The 20,246-nt window shown below is 46.0% G+C and overlaps 3 protein-coding genes across 5 annotated transcripts in view; all 3 read left to right on the plus strand.

Moving 5' to 3' along the window:
* Positions 1-20,246, plus strand: part of LOC119814114 (protocadherin gamma-A4) — a 170,993-nt gene that overhangs the window by 10,959 nt on the left and 139,788 nt on the right. Inside the window, exon 1 of one of the 3 annotated variants that reach the window (XM_038329454.1) lies at positions 6,116-8,536. The exons of 1 other annotated variant lie outside the window; for it this stretch is intronic. In XM_038329454.1, coding sequence (XP_038185382.1) covers positions 6,116-8,536 — 2,421 coding nt within the window. Of the gene's footprint in view, positions 1-6,115; positions 8,537-11,438; positions 13,943-20,246 lie in introns of those variants that run through there. One more of the 3 variants, XM_038329459.1, reaches the window with a different exon arrangement.
* LOC119814282 (protocadherin gamma-B1-like) lies at positions 938-3,349 on the plus strand. Its single transcript, XM_038329830.1, has one exon. It carries the CDS (start codon positions 938-940, stop codon positions 3,347-3,349), a length of 2,412 nt encoding a protein of 803 aa, XP_038185758.1.
* On the plus strand, positions 16,012-18,456 carry LOC119814284 (protocadherin gamma-A5-like). Its single transcript, XM_038329836.1, has one exon. It carries the CDS (start codon positions 16,012-16,014, stop codon positions 18,454-18,456), a length of 2,445 nt encoding a protein of 814 aa, XP_038185764.1.

Below are 20,246 nucleotides of genomic sequence, written 5' to 3' on the forward strand. Positions count from 1 at the left end.
ATCAATAACTTTATTAATTACTGACATTTAACTGATTGAAGTAAGAATTTGGTTTATAGAGTACTGCATATTTAGAAAGAATTTGTTTCATAAAATAAATATGTTTTATGCAAGATTCACCATCATAAAAGCCTAAATACTACACTGCCACCTTTAATAGGCTATAAGGCTCTGATATACTTAGCTGGAAATAGTATGGTTTGAAAAGACTATCTATCAATGCATTAAAATATCTCTGGAAACACCATTCCTCTCTCTTGCAAAGACTATCTTTGAGAAGCTTTGTTGAATTGATAAAATACACAGAGAAACTAAAATGCTAAGTAAAGAAGTTACTTCAGTAAACTTGAAGAAAGGTAAAGATCAGAGTTCACTGAATAATGAGGGTAAAAATTCACTCACTTGTTGGAATACGACAGTCAGACCTGAGTTAGTAGTGCCATAGAGTGAAGTCATTGATGGCATTGTTCTCCAAAACTGGAAAAAGGAAAAAAGCACGCCTTGGGAAATGAAAAATATGAATGTATAGTGATGAAAACATTCATGAAATGATGATAAACAAGAAAATGTCAAAACTAAAGGAAAATGTAAATGCCTGGTTCCTTCAAACAAATTAAAAGTCAAAACAAGAGCTTTGAGGATTAAGAGCTGCACGATACGCAGTTTTACAAGACAACCTCTAGGCGCCGCTGTTGACCACAGAGAAGAGAAGGGCTCCCTGTTCAGCCGGGTCCAGCCAGGGCTTGTCTGCCTTTTCCTGCACCTATGAGAACGTCCGTTCGTCCGGCTCCTGAGCACCCTTCAAGCGCCTGACAAATCCTACCCACATCCAGGTCACAGATTGTCTTTTTAAAAAATCCCAGGGGGGAAAAAAAACTCAAAAAGAAGCTTCCCTGCGCGCTCAGAACGGCAGAGCAACCCCAGAGGCGTTGGAACGATGGCAAATCAGGTACTGCTTCACTTCCTGGTGCCTTTGTTCTGTGGCGCCATCTCCCAGCCGATCCGCTACTCCATTCCGGAGGAGCTGGCCAAGGGCTCTCCGGTGGGTAACCTAGCCCAGGATCTGGGACTCAGTGTCCAGGAATTACCAGCTCGGAACCTGAGAGTTAGTGCAGAGGATTATTTCAGCGTTGGTGCGGAGAGTGGGGATTTGCTAGTGAGTGGCAGGATAGACAGAGAGGAGATTTGCGGGAAGAAATCTGAGTGTGCACTAGAATTTGAATCGGTTACTGAAAACCCGATGAATATTTTCCATGTAATTGTTGCCATCCAAGATATTAATGATAATGCACCACATTTCTTTGGGAAAAGCATTGAATTGGAGATCTGTGAGTCAGCCTTACCGGGGGTAAAATTCCCTCTGGACTCCGCACGAGATGCAGATGTGGGAAGCAACTCACTGAAGATGTACACTCTCAGCCCCAACTCACACTTCTCCTTATCAACGAAGGAAAGTCCCGATGGAGATAAATACCCAGAATTGCTGCTGGAAAAACTTCTAGACAGGGAACATCAGAGCTCCCATCACTTAATCCTGACCGCCATCGACGGGGGAGACCCACCCCTAAGCAGTACCACCCAGATCTGGATCAAAGTCACCGACGCCAATGATAATGCTCCAGTGTTCAGTCAGGACGTTTACAAAGCTAGCCTCCATGAAAACATGCCCCTGGGAACCTTCGTCCTGCAAGTGACAGCCACAGATCAGGATGAGAATGTTAACGGAGAGATCACCTATGCCTTCCTAAATGGCCCAGCAAGTGCTAACCTCGTCTTCAGTCTCAATCCAAATACGGGAGCTATCACAACTAATGGTACACTGGATTTTGAAGAAAAGAGCCGATACATGTTGGGTGTAGAAGCCAGGGACGGAGGAGTGCACACGGCTCACTGTAATGTTCAGATTGAAATTCTTGATGAGAATGACAACCTTCCAGAGGTGACATTCATGTCCTTTTCTAACCAGGTTCCAGAGGACTCGGTCTTTGGAACAGTAATAGCCCTCATTAAAGTTCGAGATAAGGATTCTGGACAAAATGGTCTGGTGACGTGTCATATTCAGGAAGAACTCCCATTCAAATTACAACCCACCTCCAAGAATTATTACAAGCTAGTGATAGACAGGGCCCTGAACCGGGAGCAGATCTCAGAGTACAACGTCACTATCACAGCTACCGACAGAGGCAAGCCATCCCTTTCATCCAAGACACGTGTCACTGTGCACATCACAGACGTCAACGACAATGCACCGGTTTTCCACCAGGCCTCCTACGTGGTTCACGTGGCTGAGAACAACCCACCTGGAGCCTCTATAGCTCAAGTCAGCGCCTCTGATCCGGATTTGGGATCCAATGGTCAGGTCTCCTATTCCATCATAGCCAGCGACCTAGAGCCAAGGGCACTGTTGTCATTCGTATCGGTGAACCAGGACAGTGGAGTGGTGTTCGCGCAGCGCGCCTTCGACCATGAGCAGCTGCGCTCCTTCCAGCTGACATTTCAGGCGCGTGACCAGGGCTCGCCTGCGCTCAGCACCAACGTGAGCATGCGCGTGCTAGTAGGCGACCTCAACGACAATGCACCACGCGTGCTGTACCCCACGCTCGAGCCTGACGGCTCTGCGCTCTTTGATACGGTGCCACGTGCCGCGGAGCCCGGATACCTGGTCACCAAAGTGGTGGCGGTGGACGCAGACTCGGGACACAATGCCTGGCTGTCGTACCACGTGCTGCAGGCCAGTGATCCCGGGCTCTTCAGCCTCGGGCTGCGCACTGGTGAGGTGCGCACAGCGCGTGCCTTGGGAGACAGAGATGCGGCGCGGCAGCGCCTTCTGGTCGCTGTGCGTGATGGTGGACAGCCACCGCTATCCGCTACAGCCACGCTGCACCTGATCTTCGCTGACAGCCTGCAGGAGGTCCTGCCAGACCTCAGCGATGACCCTTTGCCATCGGACCCCCAGAGTGAGCTTCAGTTTTACCTGGTGGTGGCCTTGGCTCTGATCTCAGTACTCTTCCTCCTGGCGGTGATTCTGGCTATTGCTCTGCGCCTGCGAAGCTCCTCTAGCTCAGCTGCCTGGGGCTGCTTTCAGCCTGGTCTCAGCTGGAAATCTCAGCCTGTGGTTCCTCCCAACTGCAGCGAGGGGACTTTGCCCTATTCCTATAATCTATGTGTTGCCTCGCATTCCACGACTGCGGCGGGGTTTAATTTTCTCCATGTGGCACCAGAAATTGCTCCCCCTCAGGATCTCCTGTGTGACGATCCTTCTGTGGTTGTCGGTGGCAATAATGAAAATCCCAAAACCTCATACGACTCTTCTTCTCCTCTTCGGGTAAGTTTCTACAGAGCTATTTAATATTATTTCTTGTATTCGCTTCTCGATCGTGCACAAATTCATCAATTTTGGTCACTCTTTTTCATTGTTTGGGGCAATTTAGTGGGAAAAGTGTTGTGGATGCAGATTAGTTCTTGGTTGCCCCGTCATCATTGGAAATGATCTGATTACCAGTTTCGGGTCTTTACTGTTGGTGTTTCTGTGTGGCTAGCAAATCTTGCTAGAGACTGTTTCCTATAGATCAACATCCTTAATAATATTAGTGCCCTTTCTTACTTGATTTGTGAGGCTGGGTTTTTTTAAAGTAATCTTTAGCTCTTTATAAACATATTGATATTTCTTTCTGCCTGGATTAAAGTTCATGGTCATCTTCACCATTTACCTCTTCTCACCTGAACAATTTTTTTATTGCAACACATCCGTTTAACGCGGCCTTCCAATAGTTAAGCTTGTTAGCACTTATTTGCCTTACCGCAAGGATCAGATATCTCATATTTGAATTACTAACTGTGGGTCAATATTATTCAGGTTTCTTTTTTTTTTCTTTTTTTGGTTTTTCGAGACAGGGTTTCTCTGCAGCTTTAGAGCCTGCCTGTCCTGGAGCTAGCTCTTGTAGACCAGGCTGGTCTCGAACTCACAGAGATCCGCCTGCCTCTGCCTCCCGAGTGCTGGGATTAAAGGCGTGTGCCACCACCGCCCGGCCCCAGGTTTCTTTTTTAACACTTATTTGTGGGGCGTGAGGCACACAAGTGCCAGCATATGGTGGTTAAAGGACAATATGGAGTCAGTTTGCCCCTTTCACTCATGGAACCCGGGATCAAACCCTTCAGCTTCTCAGGATTAGCTTCAGGAGCTTTCACTCCTTGAGCCATCTTGACGGCCCCTCCATGGATCTTTTGACTATTCTTAAATCATTTATTTCATGCTCATTCTATTTTGTCACCATTATAGCAAGGACCGTGATGATCTTTCCATTTATGAAACATTTTATATCTTTCTTGTTACCTTAATATAATTTCTGTGAGTCAAATCTACAAGCATTTTGAGATTTTATACCTATTTTCAGTTGTTTCCAAGACATCATTTTAATCTCCAACTCCTGAACATGTAATAATCTTTTAAAGATTGTAAAGAAAAAAAGACACATTTAACCTACTCTTTCAAAAACTAAATATTTTAATTCTGCATGATATGATTCTATGCCTTCTTAAGAGTTTGGCTGTTTGTGCATGCTAGTTGGTAAGCAAGAAATAATTTAAATAGTGGATGACTTTTTGACTTGTCTCAAAATTTCTTAGATTTCCCGAGAAAGCTGTGGCATACATGATGATAGCGATGCATACATAACTATTGGAATAAACTATTAAAATAGCTCCTCTGGGATGTTTCTGAAATCAGTGATAAAGCAATTTAAAACAGCGGTTAAAAATAATAGACTTGGATATGGTAACAATGAGACCACTGGATGTGTCTTATATGAGAAAAACCCTGAAATATCTGTTGGGTGGATTGAGACAGAGTCTCTCTACAAAGCCCTGGCTGTACTGGAACTCACAGAGATTCACCTGCCTCCCTCTGCCTCCTGAGTGCTGAGATTAAAGGTGTGCACCACCACACCTGGCCTGAAATATCTTCAGCTTAGCTTTTCTGTTTTGGTGCTACAGTTTATTTTAATATTTGTTTACTCATCGTTTGAGTTTGATTTGCACTTGACTCATTAAACACTGAAAATGCTTTAGTCTATGAAAGTTACTGTTGCATGGGCAGTGGTGGCACGTGTCTCTAATCCCGGAACTTGGAAGGCAGAGGCAGGCGGATCTCTGTGAGTTTGAGGCCAGCCTGGTCTAAAGAGTGAGTTCAAGGACAGCCAAGGCTGTTACACAGAGAAACCCTGTGTCGAAAAAACAACAGAAAAAAGGCTGCTGTTGTGAAGACTGACGGCGCACTGTGAATGTGACAGCGGTGACGTCGTGTGTGACCTACAACGTCCTGTAACAGCGTTGGCTGTTTTAGCCCACACCGAGAATCTCTCCCCTGAACCCATTTCTACGGGGGTAAGATTATATCCTGAGCAGTCAACACCCTTCTTGCAATGGAATTGAAAAGTTATCCCAGAATCCAGAGGGCGAACTCAGGGGAGGAAATTTGTTTCCGCATAGGTTGTAACTGGAGCTGGACCTCCAGGCTCCGCGGGCCACTATCTTTTCACTATTCCCCTTTCTCCAGTGGTCACATCACTGCTGCCCCTGGGAGGAATGGATGTGGCCCTCATACAATGCAAAGTACTGAAAATGATGTAGGGAGATTAACAATGCAGCAACCAAAAAGAGGTAAAAAAACAACCCTTCCCCCCCCCCAAAAAAAAACACTATGTTACTCTACCTACCTATCTATCTAACTTAGTTTTATATATAGGAAGCTTTGGATAACTCATGGATTTTTGTTGCAAATTAAACAACAGGATTTTGGCCTTTATGCTCCTTTAGAAAAGATTAGGAAAGGGGAAAGTGTCTGGTGGTGTTTTAGCAAGAATTAGTTGCAATAACAGTTTAGTACTCTGGGTGTCGCTGTTCACCACTCTGGGGTGAAAATCGGGTATTTAATAAGAGCAAGATTTCCGGAACACAAAGGACTTGTTCTGGTCTGAAGGAAAGCATCAATCTGAACTCCCCGGAGCTCCAGCGTCCAAAGGTGCAAGTACATTATCCTGAAACCCAAAGATTGTGGGGCTCCTCAGGCCTGTACAGACTAACGCCCAAGCTCAGGACTCTCTGCGACAGGACTGCAATGGCGGCTCCTTACGAATCAGACCGCAGGAAACTAGTATGGATCTGCATTTTCCTTGGATTCCTATGCGACATCCGCGCGGAACTGATACGGTACTCTGTGCCAGAGGAGCTGGAAAGGGGCTCCGTGGTGGGCAACCTAGCCAAGGACCTCGGGCTGGAGCCTGGGAAGCTAGCGGAGCGCGGAGTCCGCATCGTCTCCAGAGGTAAGACCCAGCTCTTTGCTCTGAACCCGCGAAGCGGCAGCTTGGTGACAGCAGGGAGGATTGACAGGGAAGAGCTCTGTGACAGATCCCCAAAGTGTACCGCAAATCTGGAGATTCTCCTAGAGGATAAAGTGAGGATTCTTGCTGTAGAAGTGGAAATTATCGATGTTAATGATAATGCCCCCAGCTTTGGAGCACAGCAGAGGGAAATAAAAGTCGCTGAAAATGAAATTCCTGGGACAAGATTTCCTCTTCCTGAGGCCTTTGATCCGGATATAGGGGCGAATGCCTTGCAGGGCTACCATCTCAGCTCAAATGACCACTTCTCCCTGGATGTGCAAAATGGGGCGGATGGGATTAAGTACCCGGAGCTGGTGCTGGAGAACGCCTTAGATCGCGAGGAAGAAGCCGTTCATCATCTGGTTCTCACCGCCTTCGATGGAGGCGACCCGGTTCGCTCTGGCACTGCCACAATCCAGATAACACTGCTGGACACCAATGACAATGCTCCTGTGTTCGCTCAGCCAGAGTACCACGTTAGCGTGAAGGAGAATTTGCCTGTAGGCACCCGGCTACTTACCATAAAAGCCACTGACCCAGATGAAGGAACCAACGGAGAAGTGATGTACTCTTTCCGGAACATAAGAGACAAAATATCCCAGCTCTTCCAGTTGGATTCTCTGAGCGGGGACATAACAGTGTTGGGGGAGCTGGATTATGAGGACTCTGGATTCTATGATGTTGATGTAGAAGCCCACGATGGACCTGGTCTACGAGCCAGAAGTAAGGTACTGGTGACAGTTCTGGATGTAAATGACAATGCTCCAGAAGTCACCGTCACCTCTCTCACCAGCTCTATCCAGGAAGCTTCCTCCCCAGGCACCGTGATTGCACTTTTCAATGTGCAGGACAGTGACTCTGGAGAGAATGGCCTTGTCACTTGCTCTATCCCAGATAACCTCCCATTCAGGCTTGAAAAGACCTATGGAAATTATCATCGGCTGTTGATACACAGAAGCCTGGACAGGGAAGAAGTCTCTGAATATAACATTACAGTAACGGCCACCGACCAGGGAACTCCACCGCTGTCTACAGAGACTTATATCTCACTGCAAGTGGTGGACGTCAACGACAACCCACCCACCTTCACCCATGCCTCCTATGCTGCCTACATTCCAGAAAACAACCCTAGGGGAGCTTCCATCTTAACCATAACAGCCCAGGACCCAGACAGTGGTGAGAATGCCCAGGTAATCTACTCTCTGTCGGAGGACACCATCCAGGGGGCTCCGCTGTCGTCCTATGTCTCCATCAACTCTAACACGGGTGTCCTCTATGCTCTGCGTTCCTTTGATTATGAGCAGTTTCAAGACCTGAAGCTGCTAGTGACAGCCAGGGACAGTGGGACTCCTCCACTCAGCAGCAACGTGTCGCTGAGCTTGTTCGTGCTGGATCAGAACGACAACACACCTGAGATCCTGTACCCCACCCTCCCCACTGATGGTTCCACTGGTGTGGAACTGACGCCTCGTTCTGCAGAGCCAGGCTACCTGGTGACTAAGGTGGTGGCGGTGGACAGAGACTCAGGACAGAATGCCTGGCTGTCCTACCGCCTGCTCAAGGCCAGCGAGCCAGGGCTCTTCTCAGTAGGGCTGAACACAGGTGAGGTGCGCACCGCGCGTGCCCTGCTGGACAGAGATGCTCTCAAGCAGAATCTAGTGGTGTCTGTGCAGGACCATGGCCAGCCTCCTCTCTCTGCCACGGTCACACTCACCATAGCTGTGTCAGACAACATCCCAGACATCCTGGCAGATCTGGGCAGCATTAACACTCACATTGACCAGGAGGATGCAGACATCACACTGTACCTGGTGGTAGCTGTGGCTGTGGTCTCATGCATCTTCTTAGCCTTTGTCATTGTGCTGCTGATACACAAGCTCCGTCACTGGCATGCCACTCGCCTGCTTGGGGCTGCAGGTAATGGGTTGTCATCCATGCCTACATCTCACTTTGTGGGTGTGGATGGTGTGCAGGCTTTCCTACAGACCTATTCTCATGAGGTCTCCCTCACAGCAGACTCTGGGAAGAGCCACCTGATCTTTCCTCAGCCCAATTATGCAGACACACTCATCAGTCAGGAGAGTTGCGGAAAGAGTGATCCTCTCCTGGTGTCTCAAGACTTGCTGGAAATAAAAGGAGACTCCAGTCTTCTTCAGGTGAGTGAGTCACTCCTGTGATGAATCTTACCGTACTAAAACACAGATATAGGGTTTCATAAAGTGTCTCCAGTTGTATGTGTGTTGTATCAAATATATGAACTTCTTTATTAATATCCTCTTGCTTTTTGCTGCATAAAAATAATTTGTTGATTAATAACCTTATTTTTGTAATTACAGGAGTTGAATATGGCTTTGGGTCTATTAGGCAAGTCCTCTATTACTGATTTACACCCCAAACCAGGATTATCTATTATTCATCCTTTATAGTCTTCATTCTGTAGTGATTTTGATGGGAATTCCTAAATTTAGTTGGGTAGTGGCGTATGCCTTTAATCCCAGCATTTGAGAGGCAGATGCAGGTGGGTCTCTGTTGAGTTCGAAGCCAGTCTTTCTACAGAGTGAGTTCCAGGACACCCAGGGCTATACAAAGAAATCCTTAAAAGGAAAGAAAGAGCTTCTTAGTTTTATACCTCTAAACCATTCCATTTTTAAATGCTATTTTCCTATGTACGTTTGAAGACTAGAATTGCTTTGTGAATAGAAGGAAATGACACACACTTCTATTTCCATCGCCTTTCTCGTGATGTTAATGGGGAGTCTAGGCTGACTATTTTAAAACATTTTAACTTCTGCTTCACTTACTTTGTGTGCTCTCCATGCCGGTAGACAACTGCGGGGAATCACTTCTCTCCTTCCACTTTGTGGGCCCAAGGGATCAAATTCAGGTTGACAGGTGTGGTGCCCAGTGCTTTCACCACTGAGCCATTTTGGACACCACAACCTGAATTTTTTTAAATCTCCCTTTATTACATTCAACTATTCTTTACTTGAAGTTTATTTCTCTTTCCTTGAAAGGGTTTTTTCGATTATAATTATACAATGACAATTTGTAGTGAGTCTTTTTCTGTCCCACCAGCCAGCTCCCAAATAATGACACAGAGAAGTTTCTTATTGATTATAAAAGCTTGGGCTTGGCTTAGGCTTGTTTCTAACTAGCTCTTATGACTCAACCCATTTCTATTCATCTGCACGCTGTCACATGGCTCTTGACTCCTACATGTCCTGCCTCCTCTGCATCCAGCTGTCGACTCTGATCTTCTTCCTCTCTTAGTCTTCTCCATCCCCAGAATTTCTGCCTAACCTCTTCCTGCCTAACTATTGGCCATTCAGCTCTTTATTAAACCAATCAGAGTGACATATCCCCACACAGTGTAAAGGAATATTCCACAAAAGCAATTTATGTGTAGTGAGGAAAATATTTAACCTTTAGCTATAACATTAACTTCTCCATGGACTGATATATTTCAAATATTTTTTTAAACAAGGCCTTACTGTCTAGCTTAGGCTGGCCTTTAACTCACTATGTAGCTTATCCAAGATGACTTGCAACTCACAATCCTCTTTAAGGGCTAGAATTACAGGTGTGTGCCACTATGCCCAACTCAATTATTTTGTTGTTGCTGATACAAAGTGCACTAGGATATCTGATTCCTTTGATGCAAACTTGATTATTACCAAAAATACTGACAATTTTATTTCATTCATATAAATAAATCATAAGAGTGATTTTCATAATTTCTTAATTGCCCATTATGACATCACCATTAAGTCCCAACCAAACAGAATTTGCTTAACTCTTTCTGGTTTTCACCAGGTAAGGTTGGGTGCCTTGGGTTCTGGGCTGATATTATTCTTAGTACTTACTCAGTTAACCTCACCTCATTCTCACCTGTCAGAGTCCCTGCAAATTATTCTTGGAAGATTTATCACTATGTGACCTGGCGTAAGACAAAGTATCCCCTGACATGACATAAAGTATTTTGTGTGTCAGAGATACGTAACACTTTTATTTCCTAAGTGTTCATATAGTTCTATGAGTTAATCCAGAATTAATGAAAATCTATACACAAATTCATAGGGTTTCTATAAGTGGAAAATATAGTAAGATGGTGGGATATGGCTCAATACTGTGACTAGAAAGAAGAGTTGATTCCACTTGGCTTTGTGTCAGTGTGAAGGTGTGCACAATACAGAATAAGACTCATGGTAACAAGCTGATCCTGGGCAAGGAATGAGGTAGCAAATAACTACTGGGAGAGTCGATCTCAGGACTGTGGTGACAAAATATAACTCAGAGGTGTTTGTTCAGTTGACCTCAAATTGGGTAAAATACACTCAGAGATTGGCATTAAGAATAGATTCCACCAGAGTGATATATGTCAGTGATTTGGAGAACAGTAAATAATTTATAAGTTGCTATCACAAGCTATAAAAGAAAATACTTTTGTATAAATGAGTACTTGGCTTCCTTAAGAAAATACAATTTCTGATTGGACAAGTTACTGTTTATCCATATGGGGTACTGCTACTTGAAAAATAAATGCAGAACTCTTGTACTATTATCAAACAAAACACATTACTGAAAGCCAGAGGGAGTGCGTATGTGGGTGAATGTTCTGAATGAAAGAAGTGAGGTGGAGAACGTTTTGGTGTACTGCTTCCCATAAAAGAAGGGGAGGGGACAGCGTTTTATTTAAAGGTCGGCCATGCTACCCAAAAGATACATAAGAAACATAGGACTCGTTCCACTTAAGAGAGATTGCTACACGATTCATAGACGATAATAAGGACATATACAATATGTAGCATCTTTATTTAAGAAAATTTCAATATATTACCTATTTTAAAACAAATAAAGACACCATAAATCTAAACCAACAACAAAAATTCAAATTATTTATAAGCTTCGGTGCAATTTCTGAGAAGACCTCTGGGCGTCGCTGTAGGTCAAAAGAAGAGAAAGACCATTTCCCAGACGCGTTTGGGAGACTAGGAGAGTAACTTCCTGTGCAAAGCAACCATAGAGGAGAAGCCGTTACAAATCGGGATGTAGCAAACAAGCCCCTAAAAGTGGTCCTAGCCGGATTCAGCCACTAAGAGAAGACTTACCCTCCCCGACAAAGGAGCACAACAGCACCGCGAGCCAGGAGGATGGGGCGGGGCTCTGGGAGCGGAATAGCACGGTGGCTGCAGGTACTGTCGCCCTTTCTTCTGCCATTGTTCTGCGGAGCTCTCCCGGATCAGATCCGCTACTCCATTCCCGAGGAGCTGGCCAAAAACTCGGTGGTAGGAAACCTCGCCAAAGATCTGGGGCTGAGTGTTCAGGGTCTGCCCACCCGGAAGCTGAGGGTCAGCGCAGAGAAGGATTATTTTACTGTGAACCCAGAGAGCGGAGATTTACTTGTGGCTAACAGGATAGACAGAGAGCAGGTTTGTGGGAAACAACCTCTGTGTGTTCTGGAATTCGATATTGTCGCTGAGAAGCCATTAAATATTTTCCATGTAGCTGTAATTCTTCAAGATATAAATGACAACGCCCCTCAATTCAAACAGAGTGACGTGGATTTAAACATTGGCGAGTCCACCAGACCAGGTAAAGCATTTCCTTTGGATCCAGCCCTGGATTCAGATGCTGGTTCTAATTCGCTGCAAAAATACTACCTCGGTGACAATGAATACTTTGAAGTCACAGAGAAGGAGAGCCCAGATGGACGTAAATATCCTGAGTTGATTCTTAAACGTTTTCTGGATAGAGAAGAGCATAATTTTCACCAGCTGGTCCTCACTGCTGTGGATGGAGGGGATCCTCCCCGAAGTGGCACCTCTCGGATTCGAATCCAAGTCACAGATGTCAATGATAACCCTCCAGTGTTCAGCCAGGATGTGTACAGGGTCACCCTTCGGGAGGATGTGCCACCAGGCTTCTCGGTGCTTCAGGTGACAGCCACCGACCAGGACGAGGGCGTCAACGCAGAGATCACTTACGCTTTTCACAATGTGGATGAACAAGTAGAACGTTTTTTCAACTTAGACAAGCAAACAGGAGAAATCACGACAAAGGATAATTTGGATTTTGAGACTGCTAAGAGTTACTCCCTGAATGTAGAAGCAAAAGATCCCGGAGACCTAGCATCCCATTGCAGTGTCCAAGTGGAAATTCTGGATGAGAACGATTGTGCACCCGAAGTAATTGTGACTTCGGTATTTACCCCCCTACCGGAAGATTCTCCACTAGGAACAGTTGTCGCCTTGATAAAAACGAGGGACAAAGACTCTGGAGAAAATGGAGACGTTTACTGCAACGTCTTGGGAAATGCAGCGTTTGTATTGAAATCTTCTTCGAAGAATTATTACAAACTAGTGACAGACAGAACCTTAGACCGGGAAGAGATTCCAGAATACAATGTCACCATCGTAGCTACCGACAGGGGTAAGCCGCCACTCTCCTCCAACGTAATCATCACCCTCCATATCTCAGACGTCAATGACAATGCACCGGTTTTCCACCAGGCCTCCTACGTGGTTCACGTGGCTGAGAACAACCCACCTGGAGCCTCTATAGCTCAAGTCAGCGCCTCTGATCCGGATTTGGGATCCAATGGTCAGGTCTCCTATTCCATCATAGCCAGCGACCTAGAGCCAAGGGCACTGTTGTCATTCGTATCGGTGAACCAGGACAGTGGAGTGGTGTTCGCGCAGCGCGCCTTCGACCATGAGCAGCTGCGCTCCTTCCAGCTGACATTTCAGGCGCGTGACCAGGGCTCGCCTGCGCTCAGCACCAACGTGAGCATGCGCGTGCTAGTAGGCGACCTCAACGACAATGCACCACGCGTGCTGTACCCCACGCTCGAGCCTGACGGCTCTGCGCTCTTTGATACGGTGCCACGTGCCGCGGAGCCCGGATACCTGGTCACCAAAGTGGTGGCGGTGGACGCAGACTCGGGACACAATGCCTGGCTGTCGTACCACGTGCTGCAGGCCAGTGATCCCGGGCTCTTCAGCCTCGGGCTGCGCACTGGCGAGGTGCGCACAGCGCGTGCCTTGGGAGACAGAGATGCGGCGCGGCAGCGCCTTCTGGTCGCTGTGCGTGATGGTGGACAGCCACCGCTATCCGCTACAGCCACGCTGCACCTGATCTTCGCTGACAGCCTGCAGGAGGTCCTGCCAGACCTCAGCGATGACCCTTTGCCATCGGACCCCCAGAGTGAGCTTCAGTTTTACCTGGTGGTGGCCTTGGCTCTGATCTCAGTACTCTTCCTCCTGGCGGTGATTCTGGCTATTGCTCTGCGCCTGCGTCGCTCCTCCAGCTCAGCTGCCTGGGGCTGCTTTCAACCTGGTCTCAGTGGTAACTCTGCGACTGGAGTTCTCCCCAACTACAGTCAGGGGACATTGCCTTATTCCTACAATGTGTGCATTGCCTCACAGTCAGCTAAGACAGAGTTTAATTTTCTTAATGTGACTCCGGAAGTGGCTCCTCAGGACCTCCTCTGTGATGACACTTCTTGGATACCAGATACTCTTGGAGACACTGAGGTTCCTTTTGTCTCGGATTCTGTCTCAAAGGTGAGCTTCAATTTAGTTCTCTTTTCTACTCAGGGGTCAGTGTTTCTTAATAAATCACTAAGTGGTTTTGGGATGGTTTTGTTGAATATTTCATTTTGTTGTGAGCCTTGACCAATGTTCTGCCTTAAATGCAAACCTTATCCAATCACACCTTACAGAAGGGTTTCTACCTTGGGTGTGCAGTTTACTTGCGCAAGGTGTTCAGAGCACGGGCTACTTCTTTTCCTTCCTCTTTACATTTCTTCCCACCCCCAAAGTTCATCACCCTTGGAAACTTACAAGGTTCTTTTCATGCCAGAGCTCTCATACTCAGATTTGCTTCCTCTTAGATGTCTAGCAATTCAGAATAAACATGGTCTTCATCTTATTAGGAAAGTTTGTGAAATTGAGTTTGTAAAATCGAGTGTGAAAGAAACACATCACTCAGGGTGGTGGCTTGTTACCAACGAAGTATGTTGGGTACGATAGTGTTTAACTGACTTAGGTCGTGAGTGTCTTACAGGCAGCGTGTCTTGGGGTTCCTGGAAGCTTTTTTCTAATTTTTGTTTTCATTTTGTGTGTATGGGTGTTTTGTTGGCATGTACGTCTGTGCGCCGGTGCATCTGGTACCCACAGAGACTAGAAGATGTCACTGGATCCTCTGGAACTGGAGTAGCAGGTGGTTGTGAACTAACATGTGGGTGCTGTGAATAGAATCCGGGTTCTCTGGAAGAACAGTCAGTGTTCTTAACTGCTAAGCCATCTTTCCAGCTGCCCCCCAGGTTTCTTTTTAATAGATGGGCAAAGTATGAAACCTAAAATGTTTGTTATGAAGAGTGAATTCTATTAGTAAATGTGAGATAACATCTTCATGAATAACTTGTTCTTAAAAATACATGCTAAGGAAAAGTTTACAACCTGTGCTTATGTCAATTTCTACAAAAATATATAAATTTTTATGGTTTGGATTATTTACTCATTTATTCATGTATTTCCTTACTGATGGTATAAGGATCAAAGTGGGGTCTCATGCTTCCACGGCAAGCGCTCTACCAATTGAACTGCGTCTCAATCCCTAGATTATAAAATTATATAAACAAAAATATAGGTCCCAATTAAAATCTTTTCCTATTGATGAGTTATTAGGTAAGAATTGTTTTATCTCACAGGAAGGGCTGTCTGAACCGTCCCTTGTTTTCTGCCATGATTTTTCTTTTCATATGTTATTCTTCAAGACTGATGGAATTAAATATCTGCCTCAAAACAAATAGGCCACTCACCACTGCTGAGTCAATACCCATGACTTCCTCCTTGAGAGATAAATGAAGCCCGGTCTCCCACAGTCACTATACTGGTTGCTACCAAGATCCTGTCACAGCGAAATGTCGACAGGTATTTTGAATATAGGAATGGGAAGACGTAGCAATGCAGGTAGCCCAACTGTCTGAGATGGTGACGTTGTTTATAGCCTTAGATTGGAAATTTGAAAACTTTATCAAAAACACATGGGCCGTTCTGCAAAGATACATCGAGATCTGGGTTTGTTTCCCCAGCACACTAGTATAATATTCGGCAGATTTTCATAAACCTATCCTGATAAAAATGAAGTCTTGACAACAAAGGTAGGAATTTCAATTTCTTGGCTAAACAGATTCAATGTGGGTAAGATATAAGGACTCAGTGGTGCATAAAATCAAACTTTTCTGGAGAAGTAAAATAAAACTAATAATCTTGATCTCAGGTTGTGGAAGGCTTATTGTCAGGATTAAAACTTTACTAAATATAAACATTGCTGCACAATAATGTGTTAAATTCACACCAAAAACCTTGGGAATGAAAATAAACTAAGGGGAACTAAAAAATAGAATTGGTGTAGTAACCGGTTAGGACTCTGGGCGTCGCTGTTCACCAGACTGGGAAAGAAGCTGTCTTAGAAACGACAGGCTCCCAGCTTCCTCCGCCTTAAACGGAGACCAGACAAGCTCCTGGGGAAAGCAACCCATCCCAACTCCCGCTCTCCTCAGCTTTAGAGAAACAAGGAACCAGCGGGCTGATCCAGGACTAAGAGGAAAGCGAAGGAAGAAAATACAATGGCGGATCCACCGAGGCGCTGGAGCTGCAGCGACCTGCTAAAGTTCTTCATGCTGCTGGGGACGCTGTGCGCGTCAGGTGAAGGACAGATCCGCTACTCGGTGCGGGAGGAGCTGGACAAAGGCTCCTTCGTGGGCAACATCTCCAAGGACCTGGGGCTCGAGCCCCGCGAGCTGGCGGAGCGGGGGGTCCGCATCGTCTCCAGAGGTAGGTCGCAGCTTTTCTCGCTGAGCCCGCGAGGTGGCAGCTTGGTCACCGCAGGCAGGATAGACCGGGAAGAGCTGTGCGCCCAGAGCGCGCCCTGTCTCGTCAGCTTTAACATCTTGGTTGAGAATAAGATGAAAATTTATGGAGTAGAAGTGGAAATTCTTGATATTAATGATAACTTCCCCCGGTTCCGCGATGAGGAGTTAAAAGTCAAAGTAAATGAAAACGCGGCTGCAGGAACACGGTTGGTGCTCCCCTTCGCGAGAGACGGGGATGTGGGTGTCAATTCCCTCCAGGGTTACCGGCTCAGCTCCAACCCGCACTTCTCTCTGGATGTGAAGAGCGGATCTGATGGGCAAAAGCATCCAGAACTGGTGTTGGAACAGCCCCTGGACCGTGAGAAAGCGTCTGCTCACGACCTGGTCCTCACAGCCTTGGATGGTGGAAACCCAGTACATTCTAGCACTGTCCGTATCAGCGTGACCGTCCTCGACGCGAACGATAACGCACCCCTGTTCACTCAAAGCGAATACAGAGTGAGTGTTCCCGAGAACATGCCTGTGGGTGCTCGACTCCTCACACTCACCGCCACGGATGCCGACGAGGGAATCAATGCGAAATTAACCTTCTCTTTTCGCAACGAAGAAGACAAAATTTCCGAGACTTTCCAACTCGATTCTAACCTGGGGGAAATCTCAACTATTCAATCACTGGACTATGAAGAATCCAGATTCTATCTCATGGAGGTGGTAGCCCAAGACGGAGGCGCTCTTCTTGCCAGCGCTAAGGTGTTGGTCACAGTCCAGGACGTGAATGACAATGCCCCAGAAGTAATACTGACCTCCCTCACCAGTTCCGTTTCTGAAGACTGCCTACCGGGAACCATAATAGCGCTCTTTAGCGTGCACGATGCCGATTCTGGGGAGAATGGAGAGATTTCGTGTTCTATTCCCAGGAACTTGCCGTTCAAACTGGAAAAGTCCGTTGATAATTACTATCACCTATTAACAACGAGGGCACTGGATAGAGAGGAGACTTCGGATTATAACGTCACAGTGACCGTTACTGACCATGGAACGCCTCCGCTGTCTACAGAAAACCACATCTCTCTGAAAGTAACAGACATAAATGACAACCCACCCACCTTCTCTCGCTCCTCCTATTCCACTTCCATCTCAGAAAATAACCCCAGAGGTGTCTCCATTTTTTCGGTGACTGCCTATGATGCTGACAGTGGTGATAACGCTCGGGTCACTTACTCCCTGGCTGAATATACATTTCAGGAAGCTCCTGTGTCCTCCTATGTCTCCATTAACTCTGACACTGGTGTCCTGTACACATTGCAGTCCTTCGACTATGAGCACTTGAGAGACCTGCAGCTTCTGGTAACAGCTAAGGACAGAGGGATGCCTCCGCTCAGCAGCAATGTGTCACTGAGTTTGTTTGTGCTGGACCAGAATGACAACATTCCTGAGATCCTGTACCCAGCTATTCCGACTGATGGCTCCACTGGTGTGGAACTGGCACCCCGCTCTGCAGAGCCTGGATACTTGGTAACCAAAGTAGTGGCAGTGGACAGAGACTCCGGACAGAATGCCTGGTTGTCCTACCGCCTGCTCAAGGCCAGTGAGCCAGGGCTCTTCTCAATCGGGCTTCATACAGGTGAGGTGTGCACAGCAAGGGCTCTGTTGGATAGAGATGCACTCAAGCAGAGCCTGGTGGTGTCTGTCCAGGACCATGGCCAGCCGCCTCTCTCAGCCACGGTCACACTCACTATCGCTGTTGGGGATAGCATTCCGGATGTACTGACTGACTTAGGCAGCGACAACTCTCCGTCAGAGGCCCGGGATTCAGATCTCACACTCTACCTGGTGATAGCGGTGGCAGTGGTGTCCTGTGTCTTTCTAGGATTTGTTACTGTGCTGTTGGCCCTCAGGCTTAGGCACTGGCACATGTCACGCCTGCTTCGGACTTCCACCGGCAGACTGGCCGGTGTGCCTACCTCTCATTTTGTGGGCATGGATGGGGTACAGGCTTACCTGCAGACCTATTCCCATGAAATCTCCCTCACTACAGACTCCAAAAAGAGCCACCTGATCTTCCCCCAGCCCAATTATGCGGACAGGCTCATCAGTGAAGAGAGCTGCGAAAAGAGCGAGCCGCTGCTGGTACCTGATAATAGTCACGCAAGCAAAGGAGAGCCCGGGGCTGCTCAGGTTGGTTGTCTCTTTCACTAAGAACTAGAGCATTTTCTTTCATTTGTCTTCTCACTCATTTTTCTGGCAGAGTCAAAATCAGGTAGTTATATGGTGAATCGTCATTCGCTGTGTTGGAGTTTAACTCGGTTTTGTTCAGTAATGGATACTTTTCAAATCGTACTTGGGACTGAATATCTTTTCTTAGTGTGTGGATATTTTAGAAAATCTAGCTGCTGACAGCAGGCTTACCTTAAAAGAAGTTGATAAACGCGATCGTTTTTCTTTAAAATGTTACTATTTTAAGGATCGCTGTTCAGTTACTAAAAGAGTTGTTGTATTAGTTCAAACTGTTACCTGTATTGTTCCTTTTGGGATATTTGTCTACACCTTATTAGTGGACATGTTTTGTAGGGGTGGTGGTTTGAATGAAAACAGTCCTCATAGGCTCACATATGTGAGTGCTTTGTCACCAGGGAGTGGAAATATTTGGGAAGGAATAGGCAGTGTGGGTTTTTGGAGTAGGTGTGTCTCTGGGGTGGGCTTTGAGATTTCAAAAGAAAAGGTCCTCTCTTTCTCTCTCTCTCTCTCTCTCTCTCTCTCTCTCTCTCTCTCTCTCTCTCTCTCTCCCCCTTCTCTCTCTCTGTCAGCTACTGCTCCAGCACTATACCTGTGTGCTTCCCACCATGATGATCATGGTATAAAATTCTAAACTGTAAGCAAGCCACCCCAATTAAATGCTTCCTTTTAGCTGCCCAGCGATAGTGCACGTCTTTAATCCCAGCACTTGGGAGGCAGAGGCAGGTGGAGCTCTGAGTTCAAGGTAGCCTGGTCTACTTAGTGAGTTCCAGGACAGCCAGGGCTACACAGAGAAACCCTGTCTCAAAAAAATGCTTTTATTAAGAGTTTCCTTGGAGGTGATGTCTCTTCACAGCAGTGGAACAGTGACTAAAACAGTAGATGACATTGTGTGTGCTTTATATTTCAATATACTTGTAGATAATGACTTACAGTTTATATTACTTCCACAAATCAGTGGACGGTAAGGAAAACTTTTGTTCAGTTCCTACCAGAAATATAGATTAGGCCAGGTGGCGGTGGTACACACCTGTAATCTCAGGACTCAGGAGATAGAGCACTCTGTAAGTTGGAAGCCAGCCTGGCCTACAGAGCTAGTTTCAGGACAGCCAAGGCTGTACAACAAAACCCTGTCTCAAAAAAAAAAGGAAGAAGAAGAAAAGAAAAAATATATAGATTCAATTTATACTGATGATGAGATCACAACATTTTAAAATCAGAAAAGTCTGGTTTAATTAACATGTGTAATTATCGCATGCGTATCTTTACTGGGAGAATAAGTCAGTGAGAAGTAACCTTAGCATTTTGTTTTGTTCTGTGACATCTGTTAATGTCTCCAAAGAGTGAATACTGTTGTTTTCAACCAGTATGAATGTGCCATTCCCCTGGCATCTGCTGGCCTCTGCCAACACAATTATCAAAATCAACATCTCTCAGGATGTTTACATGTTCCCATGTGTAAATGCAAATCTGCTTTGTTACAGGGGTATAAGACTTGCATTTGAGAAAGTCAAGAGGACTTAAGAATGTGTTAATTTTAAAATTCAGTTCTTAGGGATGAGCTTATTTTAAGTTAACAAACTTTTCTTAAAGAAACTCTTGTTAATGAGTCTCAAATCTCAGGAGCATGATTGTGTGAGGGAATCACTACTCAATTCATTTTCTGCACCTTTCCATATGCCCTTTGCTGACTGACACTGAACCTCACCAGGTAAGCTAGGTTGTCTGGCCAGGAAGCCCCAGATATCTCCTCT

Source organism: Arvicola amphibius, chromosome 5 (genome assembly GCF_903992535.2).
Source record: "Arvicola amphibius chromosome 5, mArvAmp1.2, whole genome shotgun sequence".
NCBI lineage: Eukaryota > Metazoa > Chordata > Mammalia > Rodentia > Cricetidae > Arvicola > Arvicola amphibius.

Coding starts and splice junctions, on each gene's coding strand:
- LOC119814282 (XM_038329830.1), top strand. CDS start 938: ATGGCAAATCAGGTACTGCTTCACTTCCTGGTGCCTTTGTTCTGTGGC.
- LOC119814284 (XM_038329836.1), top strand. CDS start 16,012: ATGGCGGATCCACCGAGGCGCTGGAGCTGCAGCGACCTGCTAAAGTTC.